Source organism: Macaca thibetana, chromosome 19, assembly GCF_024542745.1.
Source record: "Macaca thibetana thibetana isolate TM-01 chromosome 19, ASM2454274v1, whole genome shotgun sequence".
In the NCBI taxonomy this organism is placed as follows: domain Eukaryota; kingdom Metazoa; phylum Chordata; class Mammalia; order Primates; family Cercopithecidae; genus Macaca; species Macaca thibetana.
In genome coordinates this window covers 36,220,950-36,243,996 of record NC_065596.1, presented here as the reverse complement: position 1 = coordinate 36,243,996, position 23,047 = coordinate 36,220,950, and the positions used below count along the sequence as shown (strand labels likewise).

The 23,047-nt window shown below is 45.2% G+C and overlaps 2 protein-coding genes across 2 annotated transcripts in view; both read left to right on the top strand.

The window, feature by feature from the left end:
- FIZ1 (FLT3 interacting zinc finger 1) overlaps nucleotides 1-23,047 on the top strand; it is a 255,628-nt gene that overhangs the window by 101,995 nt on the left and 130,586 nt on the right. The gene's annotated exons all lie outside the window — the stretch shown is intronic.
- NLRP9 (NLR family pyrin domain containing 9) overlaps nucleotides 1-23,047 on the top strand; it is a 33,705-nt gene that overhangs the window by 472 nt on the left and 10,186 nt on the right. Inside the window, exons 2-4 of the mRNA XM_050771871.1 lie at nucleotides 6,974-8,525; nucleotides 10,589-10,750; nucleotides 16,850-17,017. Coding sequence (XP_050627828.1) covers nucleotides 6,974-8,525; nucleotides 10,589-10,750; nucleotides 16,850-17,017 — 1,882 coding nt within the window. The remainder of the gene's footprint in view (nucleotides 1-6,973; nucleotides 8,526-10,588; nucleotides 10,751-16,849; nucleotides 17,018-23,047) is intronic.

Sequence of the window (23,047 nt, the reverse complement as noted above, 5' to 3'; positions counted from 1 at the left end):
GGTGAGAGTTGAAGGCAGGAAAAGAGTTGCAGGCCAGGGCCATTCGTACGTGGGCCAGTGATGAACTGGGGACGGATGACGTCCTGATACAAACCATTCACCTAAGGAGTGTCTTCCCATTTTCCCACCCCAAGTAGAGTCGTTGTTATGGGAGATGAGTGGCCAGTTAGTGTCTGCATTGCCAGGTCTACTGAGATGGAATTCTAGTATGGTAGTTGCCTTCTTTTCTATTTTTTATTTTTGTTTTTGAGACAGGGTCTTGCCATGTTGCTCAGGCTGGTCTTGAACTCCCAGGCTCAAGCAATCCGCCTGCCTAGACCTCCCAAAGTGCTGGGATTACAGGAGTGAGCCACCGTGCCTAACCGCCTGTCTTTGTTGACCAGACATCTACCAAGGAGTAGGTAGAATCTTAATATTTAAGACAGTCACAGACAGCGTATGTCCCGGGTACTACAGGGAGCACTCTTGCGAGCTTGTTTGGAGGTTCTGGTAGGGGTGCACAGCTTCTCTTCTGCCCGTGCCCGAAGAACAGTCGTCTTCTATGGGGGAAGGTTGTCATCGCCTTTGACCCAGGGCCGAGCTTCAGAACGGACGCACATGGAGCAGTGAGGGAGGAAGCGGACACCCGCCCAGCCGACTAGATCAGCCAATAGCCCTGGCGATCAATGGGGTGACACGTCACAGCCAGGTTGCCCTCACGTCCTGGAAGCACTCTTTCTGCAGAATGTCTTTTCATTCTCATCACAACCCAGGAAAGGTTTACAATCGAGAAAACCGGACAAAACGGTGTTCCCATGTGTTACGTGACTTTTCCAAACGTGACAGATCTGACTCCAACCCAGTTCTACTGGACTCATTGATGGGGTCTCCACCCTCCTCTGGGGGGATACTTAAGAAAAACTAAATATATTCCCTATTAGGTATCTAGTAATTAGCGTTTGTTTCTGATGATTGTTATCTTCTCCCTTTACTTTTGAGTTGAATCAACTTCTGTTACAGCGATTTCTGTTTTGTTCACATTTGTTCTTTGTGTTGGTAATTCTAATTTGAGACCTTATTTCATATCCCCGCATGCTTGAGAGTATTTTATTTGGTTTGGAATTGCTTGCTGTGTTTTTTGTTTTTTTGTGTGTTTTTTGTTTGTTTTTCGTTTCTTGTTTTTTGTTTGTTTTTCAGATGGTGTCTTGCTCTGTTGCCCAGGTTGGAGTGCAGTGGCGTGATCTCGGTTCGCTGCAACCTCCGCCTCCCGGGTTCAAACGATTCTCCTGCCTCAGCCTCCCGAGCAGTTGGGATTACAGGCATGCGCCACCACACCCAGCTAATTTTTGTATTTTTAGTAGAGACGGGATGTCACCATGTTGGTCAGGTTGGTCTCGAACTCCTGACCTCAGGTGATCCGCCCGCCCCGGCCTCCCCAAGTGCTGGGATTACAGGTGTGAGCCACTGCACCTGGCAGTTTTCTTTATCTGTGTGGTTCGTGTCTTTGACTTTTCTGCAGATTAATGTTCTATGTTGGCGGATGAAAAAATGACCGAGTCAATGTCTGAACTGAGGGTTTCTCACTTGAGACGCTGAGGTCCTAAATGTTATATTTCATCTCTAAGATATGACCTTTATTTTATTTTTTTTTTTTGAGATGGAGTCTCACCCTGTCACCCGGGCTGGAGTGCAGTGGCATGGTCTCAGCTCACTGCAAGCTCCACCTCCCAGGTTCACACCATTCTCCTGCCTCAGCCTCCCAAGTAGCTGGGACTACAGGCGCCGCCACCACACCCGCTAATTTTTTGTGTTTTTAGTAGAGAAGGGGTTTCACCGGGTTAGCCAGGATGGTCTCAATCTCCTGACCTCGTGATCCGTCCGCCTCGGCCTGCCAAAGTGCTGGGATTACAGGCGTGAGCCACCGCGCCCAGCCGACATGAATATTTTTAAGGTGACCTTTTCATTGTAAGAGAATGAGAGCAAGCCACTAAGTGCTGTCACCTGAGTTGCTGGAAATAGGGGTCAAAGGCTTCATTTTTCTTGCCTTTAATAAAAAAAAAACTTTAACATATAGATTTTATCTTTTATTAATTATATCTTTGGTGCCTATATTTCTGGTACATCATAGATATACCACAAATAATGATAAATCATTGGGTTTTGTTTTTTGTTTTTTGTTTTTCTATTTTTTTGAGATGGAGTCTCACTCTGTCACCCAAGCTGGAGTGCAGTGGCACGATCTTGGCTCACTGCAACCTCCGCCTCCTGGGTTCAAGCGATTCTCCTGCCTCAGTCTCCCGAGTAACTGAGACTACAGGCACTCACCACCACGCCCGGCTAATTTTTCTATTTCTAGTGGAGACGGGGTTTCACCACTTTGGCCAGGATGGTATCGATCTCTCGAGCTCGCGATCCACCCGCCTCGGCCCCCCAAAGTGCTGGGATTACAGGTGCGAATCATCAGTTTTAAATAACCTTGCTTATGAATTTTGTCTCAAAAAACCTTGGATGTCAGCAAATGTTTATTATGGGCAAATATAGAAAGTGAATAATATAATGATAAATACATTCAATTAAATAGCATAGGGTTTTGCCAGGCGCGGTGGCTCACGCCTGTAATCCCAGCACTTTGGGAGGCTGAGGTGGGCTGATCATCTGAGGTAAGGAGTTTGAGACCAGCCTGGCCAACATGGTGAGACCCTGTGTCTACTAAAAATACAAAAATTACCCACGCGTAGCGACACATGCCTGTAATCCCAGCTGCTCGGGAGGCTGAGGCATGAGAATCACTAGAACCTGGGAGGCAGAAGTTGCAGTGAGCCAAGATCACACCACTGCACTCTAGCCTGGGCCACACAGTAAGACTCTGTCTCAAAAATTATATATATATTTTTTAAATAAATAGCATAGGGTTTTGTGATGAAAAACGTGCATGAATTTAGAAAGATGTCCATAATACATTATTCAGTCAAAAACCATGTTTGAGAATAGTGTATGCAGTATAATTCTACTATAGAGAGAAAAATCGGGCAGAAGAAAAATACAGAGTAATACAGACACAGATTAAGCTATGAGCCATGACTATATACATTGATGAAATTTTTGGAATGACTTTATTTCCTTTCTCTTTATCTGCATTTTTTTTAATTTAATTTTTTAATAGAGATGGAGTCTCACTATGTTGGCCAACCTGGTCTCGGACTCCTGGCCTCAAGTGCCCCTCCTGCCTCAGCACTCCCAAAACGCTGGAATTACATGCGTGAGCCACCGTGCCTAGCATGTATGTTTTAAATTCGAGACAGTTTTACAATATTAACTTTGTATGAAGACAGTCACTGCCCAGAGACTTAAATGACTCCTGTGCGGTGATGTTAAAGGGATATAGTGGAGAATAAAGTGGATGCTGTTCCCTCCTGTGGTGTCCACAGTCAGCGTGCAAGGAGAACAAAGACCATCGGTGGAACCGTCCTTGCCTTTGTGAGCGACCACAGGGCCCCTTTGCAGTCTACTTCCTTTCAGTCCCTTCCCCAGACTCAAGATTTTTCTGAAATTTGAAAACTCAGATTCTAAACAGGATTTTAATTCTTCTCCCTTCCCCATTTCTCATCACTCATCAGATAAACTTTGCATAAAATGACGTATTTTGTGTCTGGGCGTGGTGGCTCACGCCTGTAATCCCAGCACTTTGGGAGGCCGAGGCGGGCAGATCACCTGAGGTCAGGAGTTTGAGACCAGCCTGGCCTACATGGTGAAACCCCAACCCTACTAAAAATACAAGAATTAGCCGGGCGTGGTGGCACGCGCCTGTAATCCCAGCTACTCGGGAGGCTGAGGCAGGAGAATCATGTGAACTCAGGAGGCAGAGGTTGCAGTGAGCCGAGATGGCGCCATCGCACTCCAGCCTGGGGGACAAGAGCGAGAGTGCATCTCAAAAAAAAAAAAAAAAAAATATATATATATATATATAATTTGTATATTTACATATATATAATTTGTATATTTATATATATGTATATACTTTCCTGATAGGTGACCTGCTATCATCAGTTTAATTAAAGAGAATGCAGAAATTAGGAAAGGTTATATAGACAAGATCAATTTTAGCAACAATTGATACAGTAAAAATTTTTCTGAGACAGAGTCTCAGGCTGTTGCCCAGGCTTGAGTGCAGTGGTGTAATGCTAGCTTATTGCAATCTCCACCTCAAAGGTTCAAGCAATTCTTGTGCCTCATCTTCCTGAGTAGGTGGCACCACAGGCACGTACCACCACACCCAGCCTAATTTTTTTATTTTTAGTAGAGACAGAGTTTCACCATGTGGGCCAGCCTAGTCTTGAGCTCCTGGCCTCAAGTGATCCATCTACCTCAGCCTCCCAAAATGCTGGGATTACAGGTGTGAACCACCACACCCGGCCAAAATTCTTATGTTTCTAAATTTTGGCTTGCTAACAGCTGTCACTGCAAATACCAGAGGCAATCCTGGTTCTTAATCATCAGGATTAAGAGAGACTGCCATCAAGAGACGCCGAAGCTATTGTCATTTTTTTTTTTTTTTTTTTTTTTTTTTGAGACGGAGTCTCGCTCTGTCGCCCAGGCTGGAGTGCAATGGTGTGATCTCAGCTCACTGTAAGCTCCGCCTCCCGGGTTTATGCCATTCTCCTGCCTCAGCCTCCCGAGTAGCTGGGACTACAGGCGTCGGCCACCTTGCCTGGCTAGTTTTTTGTATTTTTTTTTTTTTTTCTTAGTACAGACGGGGTTTCACCATGTTAGCCAGGATGGTCTTGATCTCCTGACCTCGTGATCCGCCCGTCTCGGCCTCCCAAAGTGCTGGGATTACAGGCTTGAGCCACCGCACCCAGCCGCCATTGTCATTTTAGGAGCATACATGAGCTGCCTCTGAAGGGTGAAAGGAATAAGCTCTTCGTGTCTGTCCTGCTATATAGAGAAGACAAAGCTGGCTGAGAATAGAAGGTGGAGTAGGATTTTGTTTCTAATAGTTGGAGTAACACTGGGTGCTTGAATGGAAACGCTCAAATCTCAGTTACTATAACTGTTGACCAAAATAAAGTGACAGAAAGGTAAAGACCGTAAAGGCAGGTTGAAAGAATGATGGGGCACGGTGTCTCACGCCTGTAATTCCAGCACTTTGGGAGGCCAAAGTGGGTGGATCACTTGAGCCCAGGAGTTCGAAACCAGCCTGGACAACATAGTGAAATTCCGTGTCCACAAAAAGAAAAAAAACCCTACACCAAAAAACAAAAATTAGCCAAGCGTGGTGGCACACGCCTATAGTTCCAGCTACTTGGGAGGCTGAGGCAGGAGGATCACTTGAGCCTGGGAGGGGGAGGTTGCAGTGAGCTGACATTGCGCCACTGCACTCCAGCCTGGGTGACAGAGTGAGATCCCGTCTCAAAAGAAAAAAAGAAATTGATGGTTCAGGGGTGGATTTCCGAAATTGAGTACAGCCAGTGTGGGGCAAGAGAAATAACCTAGACCCCATGGCTTCCAGTCCAGCAGACATGGGACATGAACCTGACCCCTGCTATCTATTCATCAGTCTAAATTAGTCCAGACACATACACTCAAACCTTTTTGGAAAGCAGAAAGCGGATGAATTTGAATGAGTGGTTGAGATGAAATGTGCGGGATCGGTAGTCATAACCTCAGCCCTGATTCCCTGTAGAGCTTCAGCAAATGGTGGTGCTTTTGGATGGGGAGATGCCACCCCCTCTTCCAGCTTAGAATATAATTCTCCAGCATTCACACCTCATGGTGGCCATCACTCTGTCTAGGTTTCCAATTTGGTCATGTGTTTCCATGAACATGATTTCAGACAGATTATGGTCCTAACAAAACTAAGTTAGCCAGCCTGGTTATCTCGATATGCACGCCAGTCTGCGTGTGTTCCAAGTGAATCTTTAGGCGTCATTCTGCCAATGGAAAGAGTCAAATTCTGTAATATATTTTAAAAGATTTATTCTGAGCCAAATATGAGTGACCATGGCCTGTGACACAGCCCTCAGGAGGTCCTGAGAACATGTACCCAAGGTAGTTGGGGTGCAGCTTGGTTTTACACTTTTTTTTTTTTTTTTTTTTTTTTTTTTGAGACAGAGTCTCGCTCTGTCACCCAGGCTGGAGTACAATGGCACGATCTCTGCTCACTGCAACCTCCGCCTCCCAGGTTCAAGTGATGCTTGTGCCTCAGCCTCCCGAGTAGCTGGGATTACAGGCGCCTGCCACTACGCCTGGCTAACTTTCGTATTTTTAGTAGAGATGGGGTTTCACCATGTTGGCCAGGCTGGTCTTGAACTCCTGACCTCAGGTGATCCATCTGGCTTGGCCTCCCAAAGTGCTGGGATTACAGGCATGAGCCACTGCGCCCGGCCCTGGTTTTATACATTTTAGGGAGACATGAGACTTCAATAAGAAATACATTGGTTTGGTTCAGAAAGGTGGGACAACTGGAAGCCGGTAGCAGGGTGAGGGGGACGCTTCCAGGTTCTAGATGGGTTTAAAAATTCTCTGGTTGACGGCCGGAGGCGGAGCTTGCAGTGAGCTGAGATCACACCACTGCGCTCCAGCCTGGGCGACAGAGCAAGACTCCGTCTCAAAAAATAAAAAGAAAAAATTCTCTGGTTGACAACTGGTTGAGTTTATCTAAAGACCTGGGATCAAAGAAAAGGAAATGTCTGGGTTAAGATAAAGGATTATGGAGAGCCACGTCCTTACTTGCAGAGGAAGCCTTCAGAGAGAATAGGTTGTAAAATGTTTCTTATCAGACTCAAAGCCTGTGTTTGTGTTAATGGAGAGGTACAATGAAGTATGTCTGACCCCCACTTCCCATCATGGCATGAACCAGTCTCTCAGGTTAAATGTTAAAAGCACCCTGGCTTCAGATGGCTGACGAGTATTAGAATTTTATTTTTGGTTTACAGTTCTGAGGAGTATAAAAGAATGAGTGCGTTTTTAACTATCTTATATCCTGTTCTCACAGATAAGCTAAACCCATATAGAAAGCATATGAAGGAAAAATTTCAACTCATATGGGAGAAGGAAACCTGTCTTCCCGTCCCTGAGCATTTCTACAAAGAAACCATGAAAAATAAGTATAAAGAATTGAATGGCGCATATACTGCTGCGGCTAGACTCCACACTGTGGTCCTGGAAGGTTCCGACGGAATTGGAAAAACAACCCTTCTAAGAAAAGTGATGTTGGACTGGGCAGAGGGAAACTTATGGAAGGATAGGTTCACATTTGTGTTTTTCCTCAATGTCTATGAAATGAACGGGGTCACAGAGACCAGCTTACTGGAGCTCCTCTCCAGGGACTGGCCTGAGTCTTCAGAGACGATCGAAGATATTTTTTCCCAGCCGGAGGGAATTCTGTTCATCATGGATGGCTTTGAGCACCTGAAGTTTAACTTGAAATTTAAGGCTGACTTGAGCGATGACTGGAGGCGGCAGCAGCCAACGTCAATTATCCTGAGCAGTTTGTTGCAGAAAAAGATGCTTCCAGAATGCTCTCTGCTTATTGCCTTAGGAAAACTGGCTATGCAGAAACACTATTTTATGTTGCAGCATCCAAAACTTATAAAGCTCTCAGGATTCACTGAATCTGAAAAGAAGTCGTATTTCTCCTACTACTTTGGTGAGAAGAACAAAGCCTTGAAAGTCTTCAATTTTGTGAGAGATAGTGGACCGCTGTTTATCTTGTGCCATAATCCCTTTATATGCTGGTTGGTCTGTACTTGCGTGAAACAGAGGCTAGAGAGGGGAGAAGACCTTGAAATAAACTCCCAAAACACCACCTCTTTATATGCATCCTTCTTAACAAATGTATTCAAAGCAGGAAGTCAGAGTTTTGTGCCTAAGGTGAACAGAGCCCGACTAAAAAACCTGTGTGCTTTGGCTGCAGAGGGAGTATGGACATACACATTCGTATTTTGCCATGAGGATCTCCGGAGGAATGGGTTATCTGAGTCTGAGGGCTTGATGTGGGTGGATATGAGACTTCTCCAACGGAGAGGGGACTGTTTTACCTTCATCCATCTGTGTATCCAAGAGTTTTGTGCCGCCATGTTTTATTTGCTCAAACGACCCAAAGACAATCCTAACTCGGCCATTGGAAGCATAACTCAGCTTGTAAAAGCAACTGTGATTCAGCCTCAAACCCACTTGACCCAGGTGGGGATATTCATGTTTGGAATTTCAGCAGAAGAAATTGTCAGCATGCTGGAGACATCCTTTGGTTTTCCACTGTCAAAAGACCTACAGCAGGAAATAACCCAATCCCTTAAAAGTTTAAGTCAATGTGAAGCTGATAGGGAAGCCATAGGTTTCCAGGAATTATTCGTTAGTTTATTTGAAACTCAGGAAAAAGAATTTGTAACACAAGTGATGAATTTCTTTGAAGAAGTGTTCATTTATATTGGTAACATAGAACATTTGGTAATAGCTTCATTCTGCCTGAAGCATTGTCGAGGTTTAACGACACTTCGCATGTGTATGGAGAATATCTTTCCGGATGACTCAGGATGCGCCTCAGGGTGAGTCCAATGTTAATCCCCTGCCCCACTGCACTACGCTTGGAGTTTGCTCTAGTGGCCCGTGGGTGTTTCGTGGGCCTTTTGCTGCTGTGCTTAAGAGCATGGAGGTTGCAGTCAGAAAGGCTTCCTTTCGAGCCGTGGCACTACCATTTGTCAGCTGTGGGATCATGAGCTGCAACTTCTTGAACTTTTTCCATTTGTATAAAGAAGAATAAAATTTTATCGACATCATAGGAGCAATGTGAGGTTAAGAGGCTAGCAGGAGGTTTTTTTTTTTGTTTTTGTTTTGCTTTGTTTTGTTTTTGAGATGGAGTCTTGCTCTATCACCAAGGCTGGAGTGCAGGGGTGCGATCTCAGCTCACTGCAACCTCCGCCTCCTGGGTTCAAGCAACTCTCCTGCCTCAGCTTCCCAAGTAGCTGGGATTGCAGGTGCACGCCACCACGCCTGGCTAATTTTTGTGTTTTTGGTAGAGACAGGGTTTCACCATGTTAGCCAGGCTGGTCTTGAACTACTGAACTCAGGTGATCCACCCATCTCAGCCTCCCAAAGTGCTAGGATTACAAGCATGAGCCATCACGCCTGGCCTTGCTTGCTTCCTCCCTCCCTCCCTCCTTCCCTCCTTTCCTTCCTCTTTCTTTCTCTTCCTTTTTCTCTCTTTCTTTCCTTTTCTTTTTTATTTTTTTTCACCATTTTTATTGTTTTCAGACTGTGCTTCTTCCCCCTCCCTTCATATTTTGTGCAGTGTCCCCTGGTGACCCCACTGGGAGGGGACTCCTGGAAGTTCCTGCCTCATTTCCTCTGCATTTTTTCCATTTGCCTTTTCCCTCCGCTGATTTTGCCTTATATTCTCACGTCGGGTTCAGGTTACCAGCTCATACGTTAGCTCTCAGACACACGCTGCTGTTCGTGATAACGTTTTTGGATACAGTTCCCTGTTCACTGAGGGGTCACCAAATAACCCTTGTCCGTAGAACAATCAAGTATTCTCATCTAAAAGAAGAAGAAATGGAAACAAGAACAAGGTTGAATAGCTTGGCCAGCGTCACATAGTTACTAAATGTTTACACCAGAGTTTCATTCCAATCAATTACTCTTGTCTCAGGATCCACTTTCTTTTTTTTTTTTTTATTTCCAACTTTTAAGTTCAGGGGTTACATGTGCAGGATGTGCAGGTTTGTGACATAGGTGAACATACGTCATGGTGATTTGCTGCACAGATCATCCCATCACCCAGGTATTAAGCCCGACATCTACTAGCTATTTTTCCTGATGCTCTCTCTCCTCCCAAGCCCCACACCCCAACAGGCCCCAGTGTGTGTTGTTCCCTTCCATGTGTTCTCATCATTTAGCTCCTACTTATAAATGAGAACATGTGGTATTTGGTTTTCTGTCCCTGAAGTAGTTTGCTAAGGATAATGGCCTCCAGCTCCATCCATGTCCTCGCAAAAGACATGATCTTGTTCCTTTTCATGACTGCGTAATATTCCATGGTGTATATGTACCACGTTTTCTTTATCCAGTCTATCATTGATGGGCATTTAAGTTGATTCCATGTCTTTGCTATTGTAAATAGTGCTCACTTTCTTTTTTTTTTTTTCGAGACAGGGTCTTGCTCTGTTTCCCTAGCTTAGTGCAGTGGCATGATCATAGCTCACTTTAGTCTTGTACTCCTGGGTTCAAGTGATCCTCCCACCTCAGCCCTCAAATAGCTGGGACTACAGGTGTATGCCACCACATCTGGCTGATTTTTTAAATTTTTAATCGATAAGGAGTCTTGCTATGTTGCCCAGGCCATTCTCAAACTCCTAAGCTCAAGCGATTCTCTTGCCTTGGCCTCCCAAAGTGCTGGGATTACAGGCTTGAGCCACTCTGCCTGGCCAGGGCCTACTTCCTAACTATTATGTCATGTTGGCTCAGTTTACCGGGCTGACCTTCTCCCTGGGTGTTCAGGCCTGGGTGTCTGTCAGCTTTGAGGGACTTTGGAAATGGTGTTTGGCCTGTTTTGAGAATGTCTTGAATTGCATTTAGTCACTGGAGAATCACGATCTTTGTTCTCTTGTAGTTACAATGAGAAGCTCGTCTACTGGCGGGAGCTTTGCTCAGTGTTCATTACCAACAAGGACTTCCAGATATTAGACATGGAAAACAGCAGCCTCGACAACGCCTCCCTGGCGATTCTTTGCAAAGCGCTGACTCAGCCTGCTTGTAAACTCCGAAAACTCATGTAAGTTTGATGTTAACCTGTCCTTTAAGCAAGTGGCAGAGTTTCCTTCTCTCTACTGTGGCCTTTTTGGAAGAAGACCAGTACATAAATGCAGAGCTGCAATCCCGTGTGTTAAATGCAGTGACATGTACACGTATGTTTACTGCGGCACTATTCACAATAGCAAAGACTTGGAACCAACCCAAATGTCCATCAGTGACAGACTGGATTAAGAAAATGTGGCACATAGACACCATGGAATACTATGCAGTCATAAAAAAGGATGAGTTCATGTCCTTTGTGGGGATACGGGTGAAGCTGGAAGCCATCATTCTGAGCAAACTATCGCAAGGACAGAAAACCAAACACTGCATGTTCTCACTCATAGGTGGGAATTGAACAACGAGAATACTTGGACACAGGGTGGGGAACATCACACACTGGGGCCTGTCGTGGGGTGGGGGGAGGGAGGAGGGATAGCATTAGGAGATATACCTAATGTAAATGACGAGTTAATGGGTGCAGCACAGCAACATGGCACATGTATACATATGTAACAGACCTGCACATTGTGCACATGTGCCCTAGAACTTAAGGTATAATAATAATAATAAAAAAAGGTAGTGACGTGTAAAATGAAATCTAGTTGGAGGGCCAGAGAGTGAGCAGTCCTGGTTAAGGGGGACCTTTGCTTGGTTGTGGATGGATGAAGAATAGATGTTTGTCAGGTGAGAAAGGAAGGGTGCTGAGGACAGACAGAAAAATAGCCTTAAATTTGTAAAAAAAAAAAAAAAAAAAAGAAAAATAATAAAGATAAGCATAATAGGTAGCATTTATAAAACAGAGTGCTGATGTGCAATATTTTCTTGGCTTTCTTTTAATCCTAATAAAGTTTTTGTTATTACTTTTATACAAATAATATATGAGAGGATAGAAACACAGTTGTTCCCTGATATTTTACTTATCTTGATTTGCCTGGGCCATGCTGTTCTCTTTACCCCTGTAAGCAAACATTGCTTTCAGGTTAAATTTAAGTCTTCCTTCAGCTTGAAAGGTCATGTCATCACGGAAGACTGTCTGTGCTCCCAAAGCACCTTATACGTCTTTTTGGTAAGAGTTAGTGCATTGAATTATTAGCCCACGTATTTGTGCAGAAAAAAGTTAACATAGCAGTCTTTAGACTGCTGTCTCTAGAAAGGCCTGTTCGCTAGGTCGGTCCTTGGCTGATGTCTTGTTTGTTTGGTTTTTTGTTCTGTTTTGTTGTGTTGTTGTTATTGTTGTTGTTTTGAGACAGAGTTTCGCTCTTGTTGCCCAGGCTGGAGTGCAGTGGCATGATCTCAGCTCACCGCAACCTCTGCCTCCCAGGTTCAAACGATTCTCCTGCCTCAGCCTCCCGAGCAACTGGGATTATAGGCGTGCACCACCACACCCGGCTACTTTTTGTATTAGTAGAGATGAGGTTTAACCATGTTGGCCAAGCTGGTCTTGAACTCCTAACCTCATGATCCGCTCGCCTCGGCTTCCCAAAGTGCTGGGATTACAGGTGTGAGCCACCGCACGCGGCTTGGTTGATGTCTTGAAACTTGGACTTTGGGAGAGTTTCCATCAACCTAACTGATAGGAATGGTTCACTGTTCCTAAACTGTACCAACCCTGTGGTTTATACTGAATGTCTGGTTTCCTTCAGTGAGTTTTGAATCTTGGCTCATGCTAGGCAGAAGGTGCCTGTATGACAAGCTCCAGTAAAAACCACAGACGTTGAGTCCTTCATGAGCCTCCCTGGTAGATGACGCTTCACATGTGTTCTCACATTTTGTTGCTGGAGGAATTTATTGTGTCCCGGTGATCCCATGGGGAGAGGACTCTTGCAAGCTTGTGGCTCATTTTCTCTGGATTTTTCCTATGTTCCTTTTCCCCTTGGTGGTTTCTCCTTTGTATCCTTTTGCTGAAATAAATCACAGCCATTGTATGACTGTATTGCAAGTCGTATGAGATCTCCTAGCAAGTCACCAAAGCCAGGAGTGATCTTAGGGAGCGCAGTGTTTCTCTGTTGACTAAACCTCCGTGATGGATGGGGATACCTTTACCCTCACGTCCTCAGCATCTAGAAAAATACAAAGCTTTGTACGGGCTCACTAAACATCCATTGAATGAATGCGTGCTGAAAATAATGAAGGAACTGACTCATAAAATAATTTCTAAAGATACCACATGGATAGTAAAAAGTGGACCTCACTGAACTTTTTTTTTCTGGAAAATATGTTAAAGTAGGGGACTGGCTTGATTATAAGGCATGAGCAGTATCAGAATTTCAGTGTGATGTGAGGAATAGTAGCAAGGAAGAGGTGGTTAGTGGTCTTGCAATTAAGACATTTGTTGTTGATTTTTATTGTATAAATTCAGGCTTAAAGCACAAGAAGTCATTGATTTTTAGATGAGATCAATGGCAACGTGAAGCAGAAGAACAGTAATCCGGATAAACCTGGGTGAAGGCATGAATTAAGATGTACATGTCCTTCCTAGGAGCCTTAGGTTACAAAATGAGGATATCAGTACTTCTTCATGGTCTTAATGACAGTGAGAATAAATCACTGATCTTTTATTTTTTAAAAAAAACTTTTTTTTAATTAAAAACTTTTTTGTGACAGTCTCACTCTGTCGCCCAGACTGGAGTGCAATGGTGCAGTCTCAACTCACTGCAACCTCCACCTCCCAGGTTCAAGCAGTTCTCCTGCCTCAGCCTCAAGTAGCTGGGATTACAGGTGCCCACCACCACACCTGGCTAATTTTGTATTTTTAGTAGAGACGGAGTTTCACCATGTTGGCCAGGCTGGTCTCAAACTCCTGACCTCATGTGATCCACCTGCCTTGGCCTCCCAATTCATTGATATTTTACACAAAGTTCTTTAGTTCAGTGTCTAGTAAATATCATTAGATTCATTTTAAGTTGTCCAGGAATGATAGAGACAGTTTAGTCATTTCTCTTCAAAAGTATCTAGCCACATGTCTTGAAACTGAAAAATGGGCCAGGTGCAGTGGCTCATGCCTGTAATCCCAACACTTTGGGAGGCTGAGGCGGGCGAATCACAAGGTCAGGAGATTGAGACCATCCTGGCTATCATGGTGAAACCCCATCTCTACTAAAAAATACAAAAAATTAGCCGGGCGTGGTGGCGGACACCTGTAGTCCCAGCTGCTAGGGAGGCTGAGGCAGGAGAATGGTGTAAACCCGGGAGGCAGAGCTTGCAGTGAGCCGAGATCTCGCCACTGCACTCCAGCCTGGGGGACAGAGCAAGACTCCGTCTCAAAAAAAAAGGAAAAAAGAAATTGAAAAATGTTTTTCCTTCATTTTGGTTCTGTACGTGAAATGATAAATGCAGTTGCTGAGGCGAATAAAGAATCAGAAGCCAGGGCTCATTCCTTCAACACCAATTTTAATGCCTCCCTAAGGTTAGGGTTTAGGGAACGTTGGAGGTATCATCCAACTTCACTCACATGAGGAATGGTTAGTTCAGATCCTGTTCTACGTGCTTTATCATTTTTTTTTTTCCCTTATAGTTAAGGGAAAAGTTATACTTGAGAAAAAGTGATAATAGTTTCTGGAAGCAGAGTGGCGTCAGTAAAGGCTGAGAGAAATAGACTGATTCCTTGGGTTATGTAGGGCAGACTGATCACAGATGGATCAGTACGTTCCAAACACACACACCTCCAGCGTTCCTTAATCCCTAACCTTAGGGAGGCACTGGAGTTGAAGTTGAAGGAATGAGCCCAGACTTCTGATTCTTTATTCATCTCAGCAATTTTTTTTTTTTTATCATTTATGTGCAGAAAAAGGAAAAAATCGACAAGACAAATAGTCAACAAATGGTATCATAATCAACTCTTCTATTTTAGGTTGCCCCTTTTCCTTGAGGTTGATTATCCTGAAATGGTGATGATTCCTGATTACATGTTCATCTTTGTGACTGTTTTCCCACCATATTGTCTGTTGACTCGATTGTTTGCTGCTGGCCGATGGTTGACATTCACTGCAGCTGCCTGGCTAACCAATCCCGGTGCTTTCATTAATGGGATGTGGTGGCTTGAGGGCCGGATCTTCCCATCCTTTGTGCCACCTGCCTTTGTCACAGGTGTCTCCAGATATCAAGGGGTTTCCTTGTTTTTCTTTTTCTTTTATTTATTTATTTTTATTTTTATTTTTATTTATGCTTTTTTGAGACAGAGTCTTGCTCTGTCTGCCCAGGCTGGAGTGCAGTGGTGAGATCGGGGCTCACTGCAAGCTCTACCTCCTGGGTTCAAGCAGTTCTCCTGCCTCGGCCTCCCCAGTAGCTGGGACTACAGGTGCACACCACCACGCCTGGCTAATTTTTTGTGTTTTAGTAGAGATGACGTTTCATCATGTTGACCAGGATGGTCTTGAACTCCTAAACTCAGGCAATCCACCCACCTTGGCCTCCCAAAGTGCCGGGATTACAGGTGTGAGCCACCGTGCCTGGCCTGGATTCCCTGTTTTCCTGTGGAAGCACTTGCACCTGTCAGTTGTACCAAACTCTGCTCACTGGCTGCACAGATCCCTGTACATCTCCCCTCCCTGTCACCAGCTCCTGGCTTCCTTTATCTCTGGGCAGGTGGCACCTGGGTGTTGCTGATATATTTAGGGGATCACTCTGCCCACAATCCCCACAGTTCCTCCAGCCTGCCGTTTCCCTCTGTTATCTGCCCTTACCTGTCTTTGATTCTGGTCCACTCAAAATTCCCATTCTAGTTTTTGAACATGGTAAAATATTTACTTTTAAAATTCTCCGTCATTTCTTAAAGTTGACTAGGAGAGAAATCAAGGTGTTCTCATCTGTTCTAATACCAGGAGTCACATAGAGCAAGTTTTATGTGTCATGTATTTATTCTTACGTGTGTCTGGTTTGTAAATACACATTTATCAGGCTAATAAATACATACATATATCTGTTTATGCATAAATTTTGTCTGGATTATAAGTACATATTCTGGTTTCGTATTTATCTGGTAAATACATAAAGCTGCTTTATAAATACATATTTGGTTTGTAATTACATATTTGGTTTATAAATACACATATATGGCGTATACATGTAGATATTAAAATAAAAACCAACATGAATTGGCCGTGTTCCAGGCATTACAGTAAATGCTAATTTCTTTTTTTTGGTGACAGAGTTTTGCTCTTGTTGCCCAGGCTGGAGTGCAGTGGCGCAATCTCAGCTCACTGCAACTCGGCCTCCTGGGTTCAAGTGATTTTCCTACCTCAGCCTCCTGAGTGGCTGGGATTACAGGCACGCACCACCATGCCCAGCTAATTTTTTGTATTTTTAGTAGGGATGGGGTTTCGCCTAGTTGGCCAGGCTGGTCTCGAACTCCTGACCTCACATGACCTACCTGCCTCGGCCTCCCAAAGTGTTGGGATTACAGGTGTGAGTCACCACACTTGTCCTTAAATGCTAATTTCTTAATCACCATGACCATATCTGTGTATTTCGTGAAGAGACTGGGCCACACAGCCATTAGGTCATTTCCCCAATCTTGCAAAAGCAACAAGGAGAAAAGCAAAACATCAAATCCAGTTTCCTGTAACTCTGGAGCCTGAGTTTTTTGACACTACATAACACCGTCTCCTTTATTTAAAAAAAAAAAAAAAAAAAAAAAAAAAATCTTAGTTTTAAAACAGAAATGGGTTCTTTCCTTGGGTAACACAGTTTTGCTTGGAGCATTAATTCAGATATGTGTGTGTCTATTTTATGTGAGGCATTAATCTCAGAATTCAAAGAGGTACAAGCATAGTTTGTTCCTGTCCCCATGGGGCTCGGTTTAACATGGGGGGAGTCTGACTCATTTTCCTTATATGTTTGCTGTTATGTAGAAGTGGAGGGGCAAGGGAGAAACAGGAAAGTTCTAAGCAGCTTGAGCCTCTGCTGTCTGGTGTCTGAAGACCCCATCGAGAAATAATTTATGGGCAGGAGTAACCAGAATTCCAGAAACTGCGTGGTGAGGCCCAGCGTTCAGGGCAGGAAGAATTGTACTACAGGTGTCTGGCTTTGTGCTGGGATCTCCTTGCGTGACACTATTTTTTGTTTTACTCTTTTGCAGATTTACTTCTATGCTTAACTTTGGACATGATTCAGAATTGTTTAAGGCAGTTCTTCACAACCCTCACCTGAAGCTTCTGAGCCTGTATGGCACCAGCCTCTCCCATACTGACGTCAGGCACCTGTGTGAGACGCTGAAACATCCTATGTGCAAGATAGAAGAGCTGATGTAAGTCCGGGCTGTTCGTGCTGAGCGGTGTTTCTTTCCAAGCTGGGCTTTGCGGCTTGAATATTCTTGTTCTCCTTCCCGGAGGGTCATTGCTTCAGTCTTCGTCTATCTTGTTTTTCATCTTTTGAATCTCAGTCTCTCTTGTAAGGTGAAGGTAGATTCTGCCGGGCAAGGCGTCCTCTCAGGTTTGTTTCCGCCCTCCCATCTCTCGTACTCACTTTAATTACTTTTTTTTTTTTTGGAGACAGGGTCTCACTGTGTTGCCCAGGCTAGAGTGCAATGACGCGATCTTGGCTCATTGCAATCTCAGCCTCTGGTGTTCAAGCGATCCTCCCACCTCAGCCTCCCGAGTAGCTAGGATTACAGGTGCACGCCACCACACCCAGCTGATTTTTGTAATTTTTTGTAGAGATAGGGTTTCACCATATTGCCCAAGCTGATCTTGCACTCCTGGTCTCAAGCGATCTGCCCGCCTTGACCTCCTAAAGTCCTGGGATTACAGTACTTCACACGAGCCACCACACCCAGCCTCATCTCACGGACACCTCCCTTGATACTTCCTGGTTCTGCCTTCAACCAACCAGGCCAAAACAAGAACATCATTTTTTCCCCCCTAAAGATATTTATAGAAACTTAAAACTGAAGTACGTTAATGCACACAAATGTGATTGTCTGATTTGGCAGTTGACAGCGTTAAAGCCGGGGAAAAATGACTTGCCCAAAGTCATTTCTTCCTCTTGAAAATTGTCAGGGTGGCCCCTGTGCTGATTGGGTGATTTCTAGGCAGAGCAAATCTTTCTTTTTTATTAGTATTATACTTTGAAGTTCTAGGGTACATGTGTGCAACGTGCAGGTTTGTTACATAGGTATACACGTGCCATGTTGGTGTGCTGCACCTATCAACTCGTCATTTACATTAGGTATTTCTCCTAATGCCATCCCTCCCCCAGCACCCTCCCCCATGACAGGCCCCGGTGTGTGATGTTCCCCACCCTGTGTCCATGCGTTCTCTTTGTTCAGCTCCCACTTAGGAGTGAGAACATGCGGTGTTTGGTTTTCTCTTCTTGTGTTACTTTGCTGAAAATGATGGCTTCCAGTTTCATCCACGTCCCTGCAAAGAACATGAACTCATCCTTTTTTATGGCTGCATAGTATTCCATGGTGTATATGTGCCACATTTTCTTTATCCAGTCTATCGTTGATGGACATGTGGGTTGGTTCCAAGACTTTGCTATTGTGAACAGTGCTGTGGTAAACACACGTGTGCATGTGTCTTTATAGTAGAATGATCACTGGGCAATCTGTCTTTCCAAAGAGAACAAAGGGAAGTCACTGAGGCAGCAATCAATATAATCAGCCCAGGCTGGGCACGGTGGCTCACGCCTGTAATCCCAGCACTTTGGGATGCCAAGGTGGGTGGATCACAAGGTCAGGAGATCAAGACCATCCTGGCTAACACAATGAAACCCTGTCTCTACTAAAAATACACACAAAAAAAGGTGGGCATGGTGGCAGGTGCTTGTAGTCCTAGCTACTTGGGAGGCTGAGGCAGGAGAATGGCAGGAACCTGGGAGGCAGAGCTTGCAGTGAGCCAAGATCGCGCCACTGTACTCCAGCCAGGGGGACAGAGCCAGACTCTGTCTCAAAAAAAAAAAAAAAGAAATGAACGCGTTCTACTTGTCCTGTTTTCTTACCAACACTTGAGGGTGTTGATCTTTTCAAACCCATTCTGCTTAGGGCGTAATATCTGAGTGGGTTTAATTTGCATTTGTCTAATGACTAATAATATGAGCGCCTTTTCATTTGTTTGACTTTCCGGGCTTCCTGTTGTGATATGTCTGACATTCTGGTGTAGCCCATCGTTTTATTGGGTTGTCTTTTTCTAATTGATTGACAGGTGTTTTTTCTCTATTGTGGAATGAATTCTAGGTCAAATATATGCATTGCCAATATCTTCTATGTGGTTTGGTTTTCCAGATGCTTAATATCCTCTTTGAATTAAGAGAGATTCTTTATTTATTTATTTTTTTATTTTTTTTGAGACGGAGTCTTGCTCTGTAGCCCAGGCTGGAGTGCAGTGGCCGGATCTCAGCTCGCTGCGAGCTCCGCCTCCCGGGTTCACGCCATTCTCCTGCCTCAGCCTCCCGAGTAGCTGGGACTACAGGCGCCGCCACCTCGCCCGGCTAGTTTTTTGTATTTTTTAGTAGAGACGGGGTTTCACCGTGTTATCCAGGACGGTCTCGATCTCCTGACCTCGTGATCCGCCCGTCTCGGCCTCCCTAAGTGCTGGGATTACAGGCTTGAGCCACCGCGCCCGGCCAAGAGAGATTCTTTATGAACACTGAAAGAATCTTTTCATGTTCAACTGCTTTTTGTGTTTGTTTAGGGAATTGTTGCCAGGCTTGGTGGCTCATGCCTGTGATCCCAGCACTTTGGGAGGCTGAGGCAGGAGGATCGCTTGAAGCCAGGAGTTGGAGACCAGCCTGGACAACATAGTGAAACCCCCGTCTCCAAAAACAAAACAAAACAAAATTATCTAGATATGGTGGTGGATGCCTGTAGTCCCAGATACTCAGCAGGCTGACGCAGGAGGATCTCTTGAGCCCAAAGGTCCAAAGTTGCTGCAGTGAGCTGTCATCACGTCACTGCACTCCAAGCCCAAAGTCCTAAGAATAACTTCCTATGCATTTCTCTCTAAAAGTCTTATTTTACCATGCACAATTGGGGCTATGATCTACTTTGTTTTTGTTTTTTGTTTTTTTTGAGACGGAGTCTCGCTCTGTCGCCCAGGCTGGAGTGCAGTGGCCGGATCTCAGCTCACTGCAAGCTCCGCCTCCCGGGTTCACGCCATTCTCCTGCCTCAGCCTCCCGAGTAGCTGGGACTACAGGCGCCCACCACCTCACCCGGCTAGTTTTTTGTATTTTTTTTTTTTTTTTTTTTTTTTTAGTAGAGACGGGGTTTCACCGTGTTAGCCAGGATGGTCTTGATCTCCCGACCTCGTGATCCGCCCGTCTCGGCCTCCCAAAGTGCTGGGATTACAGGCTTGAGCCACCGTGCCCGGCCTATGATCTACTTTGAATGAATGTTTCTGTGTAGTATAAAGTCAGGTGTTTTTTAAAATTTTCACATACAAACACAGAGTGCTGTCGGAAGATGACTTTTTCTCAAGTGAACAGCAGTAGTTATCGTTATAAACCAGATGACCACAGTGTAGTTGAGACCAAAACTGTTTTGATTTTATTTTTGTAGATTTTTTTCACCCATCCATCAGAGAATTGTAGGTTTTCACTGTTTTCTTTCTTTTGTTCTTTTACATGTTAAAGATGGAATTCCATCCCGTTCAGGCTTCCATGCTTTTCTCAATTTAGCCATCAGTATATTTCGTCCTATTGTAGGCAGTGTGCTCCACGTGTCTTATCTCCGGCTAATTTTAAGGGTTTTTTTTTTTCCTTCCCTCCTTGGGCATGGTTTTGGTCTTTCTTTGTGTTTATTGTGCTTAAAAATTCACGGAGCTTCCTCCATTTGTGGATGAATGTTTGCACAGGCTTCTGAGAACGCTTTACCATGATCTCGATCTTTAAATATTGCTTCTGCTCCATCTTCTCATTTCCTCTTGGTCTCAGAGGAGAGATCCCCATCATACTTTTTTTTTTTTTTTTTTTTTTTTTTTTGAGACGGAGTCTTGCTCTGTTGCCCAGGCTGGAGCGCAGTGGCCGGATCTCAGCTCACTGCAAGCTCCGCCTCCCGGGTTCAGGCCATTCTCCTGCCTCAGCCTCCCGAGTAGCTGGGACTACAGGCGCCCGCCGCCTCACCCGGCTAGTTTTTTGTATTTTTTAGTAGAGATGGGGTTTCACCGTTTTAGCCAGGATGGTCTCGATCTCCTGACCTCGTGATCCGCCCGTCTCGGCCTCCCAAAGTGCTAGGATTACAGGCTTGAGCCACCGCGCCCGGCCCCCATCATACTTTCAATCAAGAGGCTTGAGGAATGAGGAGCTTTCTGTGCGGTGCAGAAGATAATCTGATACAAGCATGCAATAAGTAAGAAAAAAGAAAAGACCGAGGAGCTTTTTAAAAATTATCACAATGGGGAGCAAACAATCCATGCATAAAAACTTGCAGATGCATTTCCCTCTGAGTCGGATGGAGAAGAGAGATACGAAGGCTGCCAGGGGCCGGGCGTGGCTCACGCCTGTAATTCTAGCGCTCTGGGAGGCCAAGGCGGGCAGATCACTTGAGCTCAGGAGTCGAGACCACCCTGGCCAACATGGTGAAACCCCATCTCTACTAAAAATACAAAAATTAGCCGGATATGGTGGCGGGCACCTGTAATCCCAGCTAGCTGGGAGGCTGAGGTGGGATCTCAGTTCACTGTAGCCTCTACCTCCTGGGCTCAAGCAATCATCTATTAATTGTAATTGTTTTCCTGAGGTCTGTGATCCACTTTAGCAAATCTAACTCTAGGAAGAGTTTAGCAAATCTAACTTTAGCAAGTCTAACTCAAGGAAGGGGTCATGGGAACCCCCATGTATAGCTGGTCGGTCAAACACAGGCAGAGCAACCCAGTACCTGCAACTGGCCTCTGAAGTCAAGGGAAGTCTTGTGGGACTGAGCTCCTACCGTACGGGATCTGACTCTCAATTTAATAAATGATCTGAAAGATACAGATGTGCAGCCAGATGGAGAGAGAGACACAGGATGAGATCTGGAAGGGTCCCGAGTGTGAAGGGGGCCTGCCCCTGCACACCTGTGGGTATTTCTTGTCGGGTTGGAGATGACAGACTGAGAAAAGAAACAAGACACAGAGACAGGCCGGGCGCGGTGGCTCAAGCCTGTAATCCCAGCACTTTGGGAGGCCGAGACGGGCGGATCACGAGGTCAGGAGATCGAGACCATCCTGGATAACACAGTGAAACCCCGTCTCTACTAAGAAATACAAAAAACTAGCCGGGCGAGGTGGCGGGCGCCTGTAGTCCCAGCTACTCGGGAGGCTGAGGCCGGAGAATGGCGTGAACCCGGGAGGCGGAGCTTGCAGTGAGCTGAGATCCGGCCACTGCACTCCAGCCTGGGCGACAGAGCGAGACTCCGTCTCAAAAAAAAAAAAAAAAAAAAAAAGACACAGAGACAAAGTATAGAGAAAGAACAGTGGGCCCAGGGGACCGGCACACAACATGCGTGCAAGGACCCGCACTGGCGCTGGTCTCTGAGTTCCCTCAGTATTTATTGATCATTGTTTGTTCTATCTCGGCGAGGGGAGAGTAGCAGGGCAACAGGTGGGGAGAAAGTCAGCAGGGAAACATGTGAACAAAGGAATCTGTGTCATGAATAAGTTCAAGGAAAGGCGCTGTGCCCGGATGTGCACGCAGGCTAGCTTTATGTTTCTCTTCACCCAAACATCTCCGTGTAGCAAGGAGCAACAGAGCAGTATTGCTGCCAGCGTATCTCACCCCCAGCCACAGGGCGGTTTTCTGCTATCTGAAAATAGAAAGAATGGTCGGCTTTACACCAAGACATTCCATTCCCAGGGACGAGCTGGAGACCGAAGCCTTCCTCTTATCTCAGCTTCAAAGAGGCCTTCCTCTTTCACTCCTCCTCCTCAGCACAGACCCTTTACGGGTGTCGGGCTGGGGGATGTAAGGTCTTTCCCTTCCCACGAGGCCATATCTCAGTGCGGGGAAACCTTGGACAATACCCAGACTTTCTTGGGCAGAGGTCCCTGTGGCTTTCCGAGTACACTGTGTCCCTGGTTAATTGGGAATGGAGAATGGCGGTGAGTTTTACCAGGCATACTGCCTGCAGACATATTGTTAACCAGGCACATCCTGCACAGCCCTAAATCCATTAAACCTTGATTCATTACAGCACATGTTTCTGTGAGCACAGGGTTGGGGCTAAAGTCACAGGTTAACGGCATCTCAAAACAGAACAATTTTTCTTAGTACAGATCAAAATGGAGTTTCTTAAGTCTTCCTTTTCTTTTTTTTTTTTTTTTTTTTTTTTTTTTTTTTTGAGACGGAGTCTCGCTCTGTCGC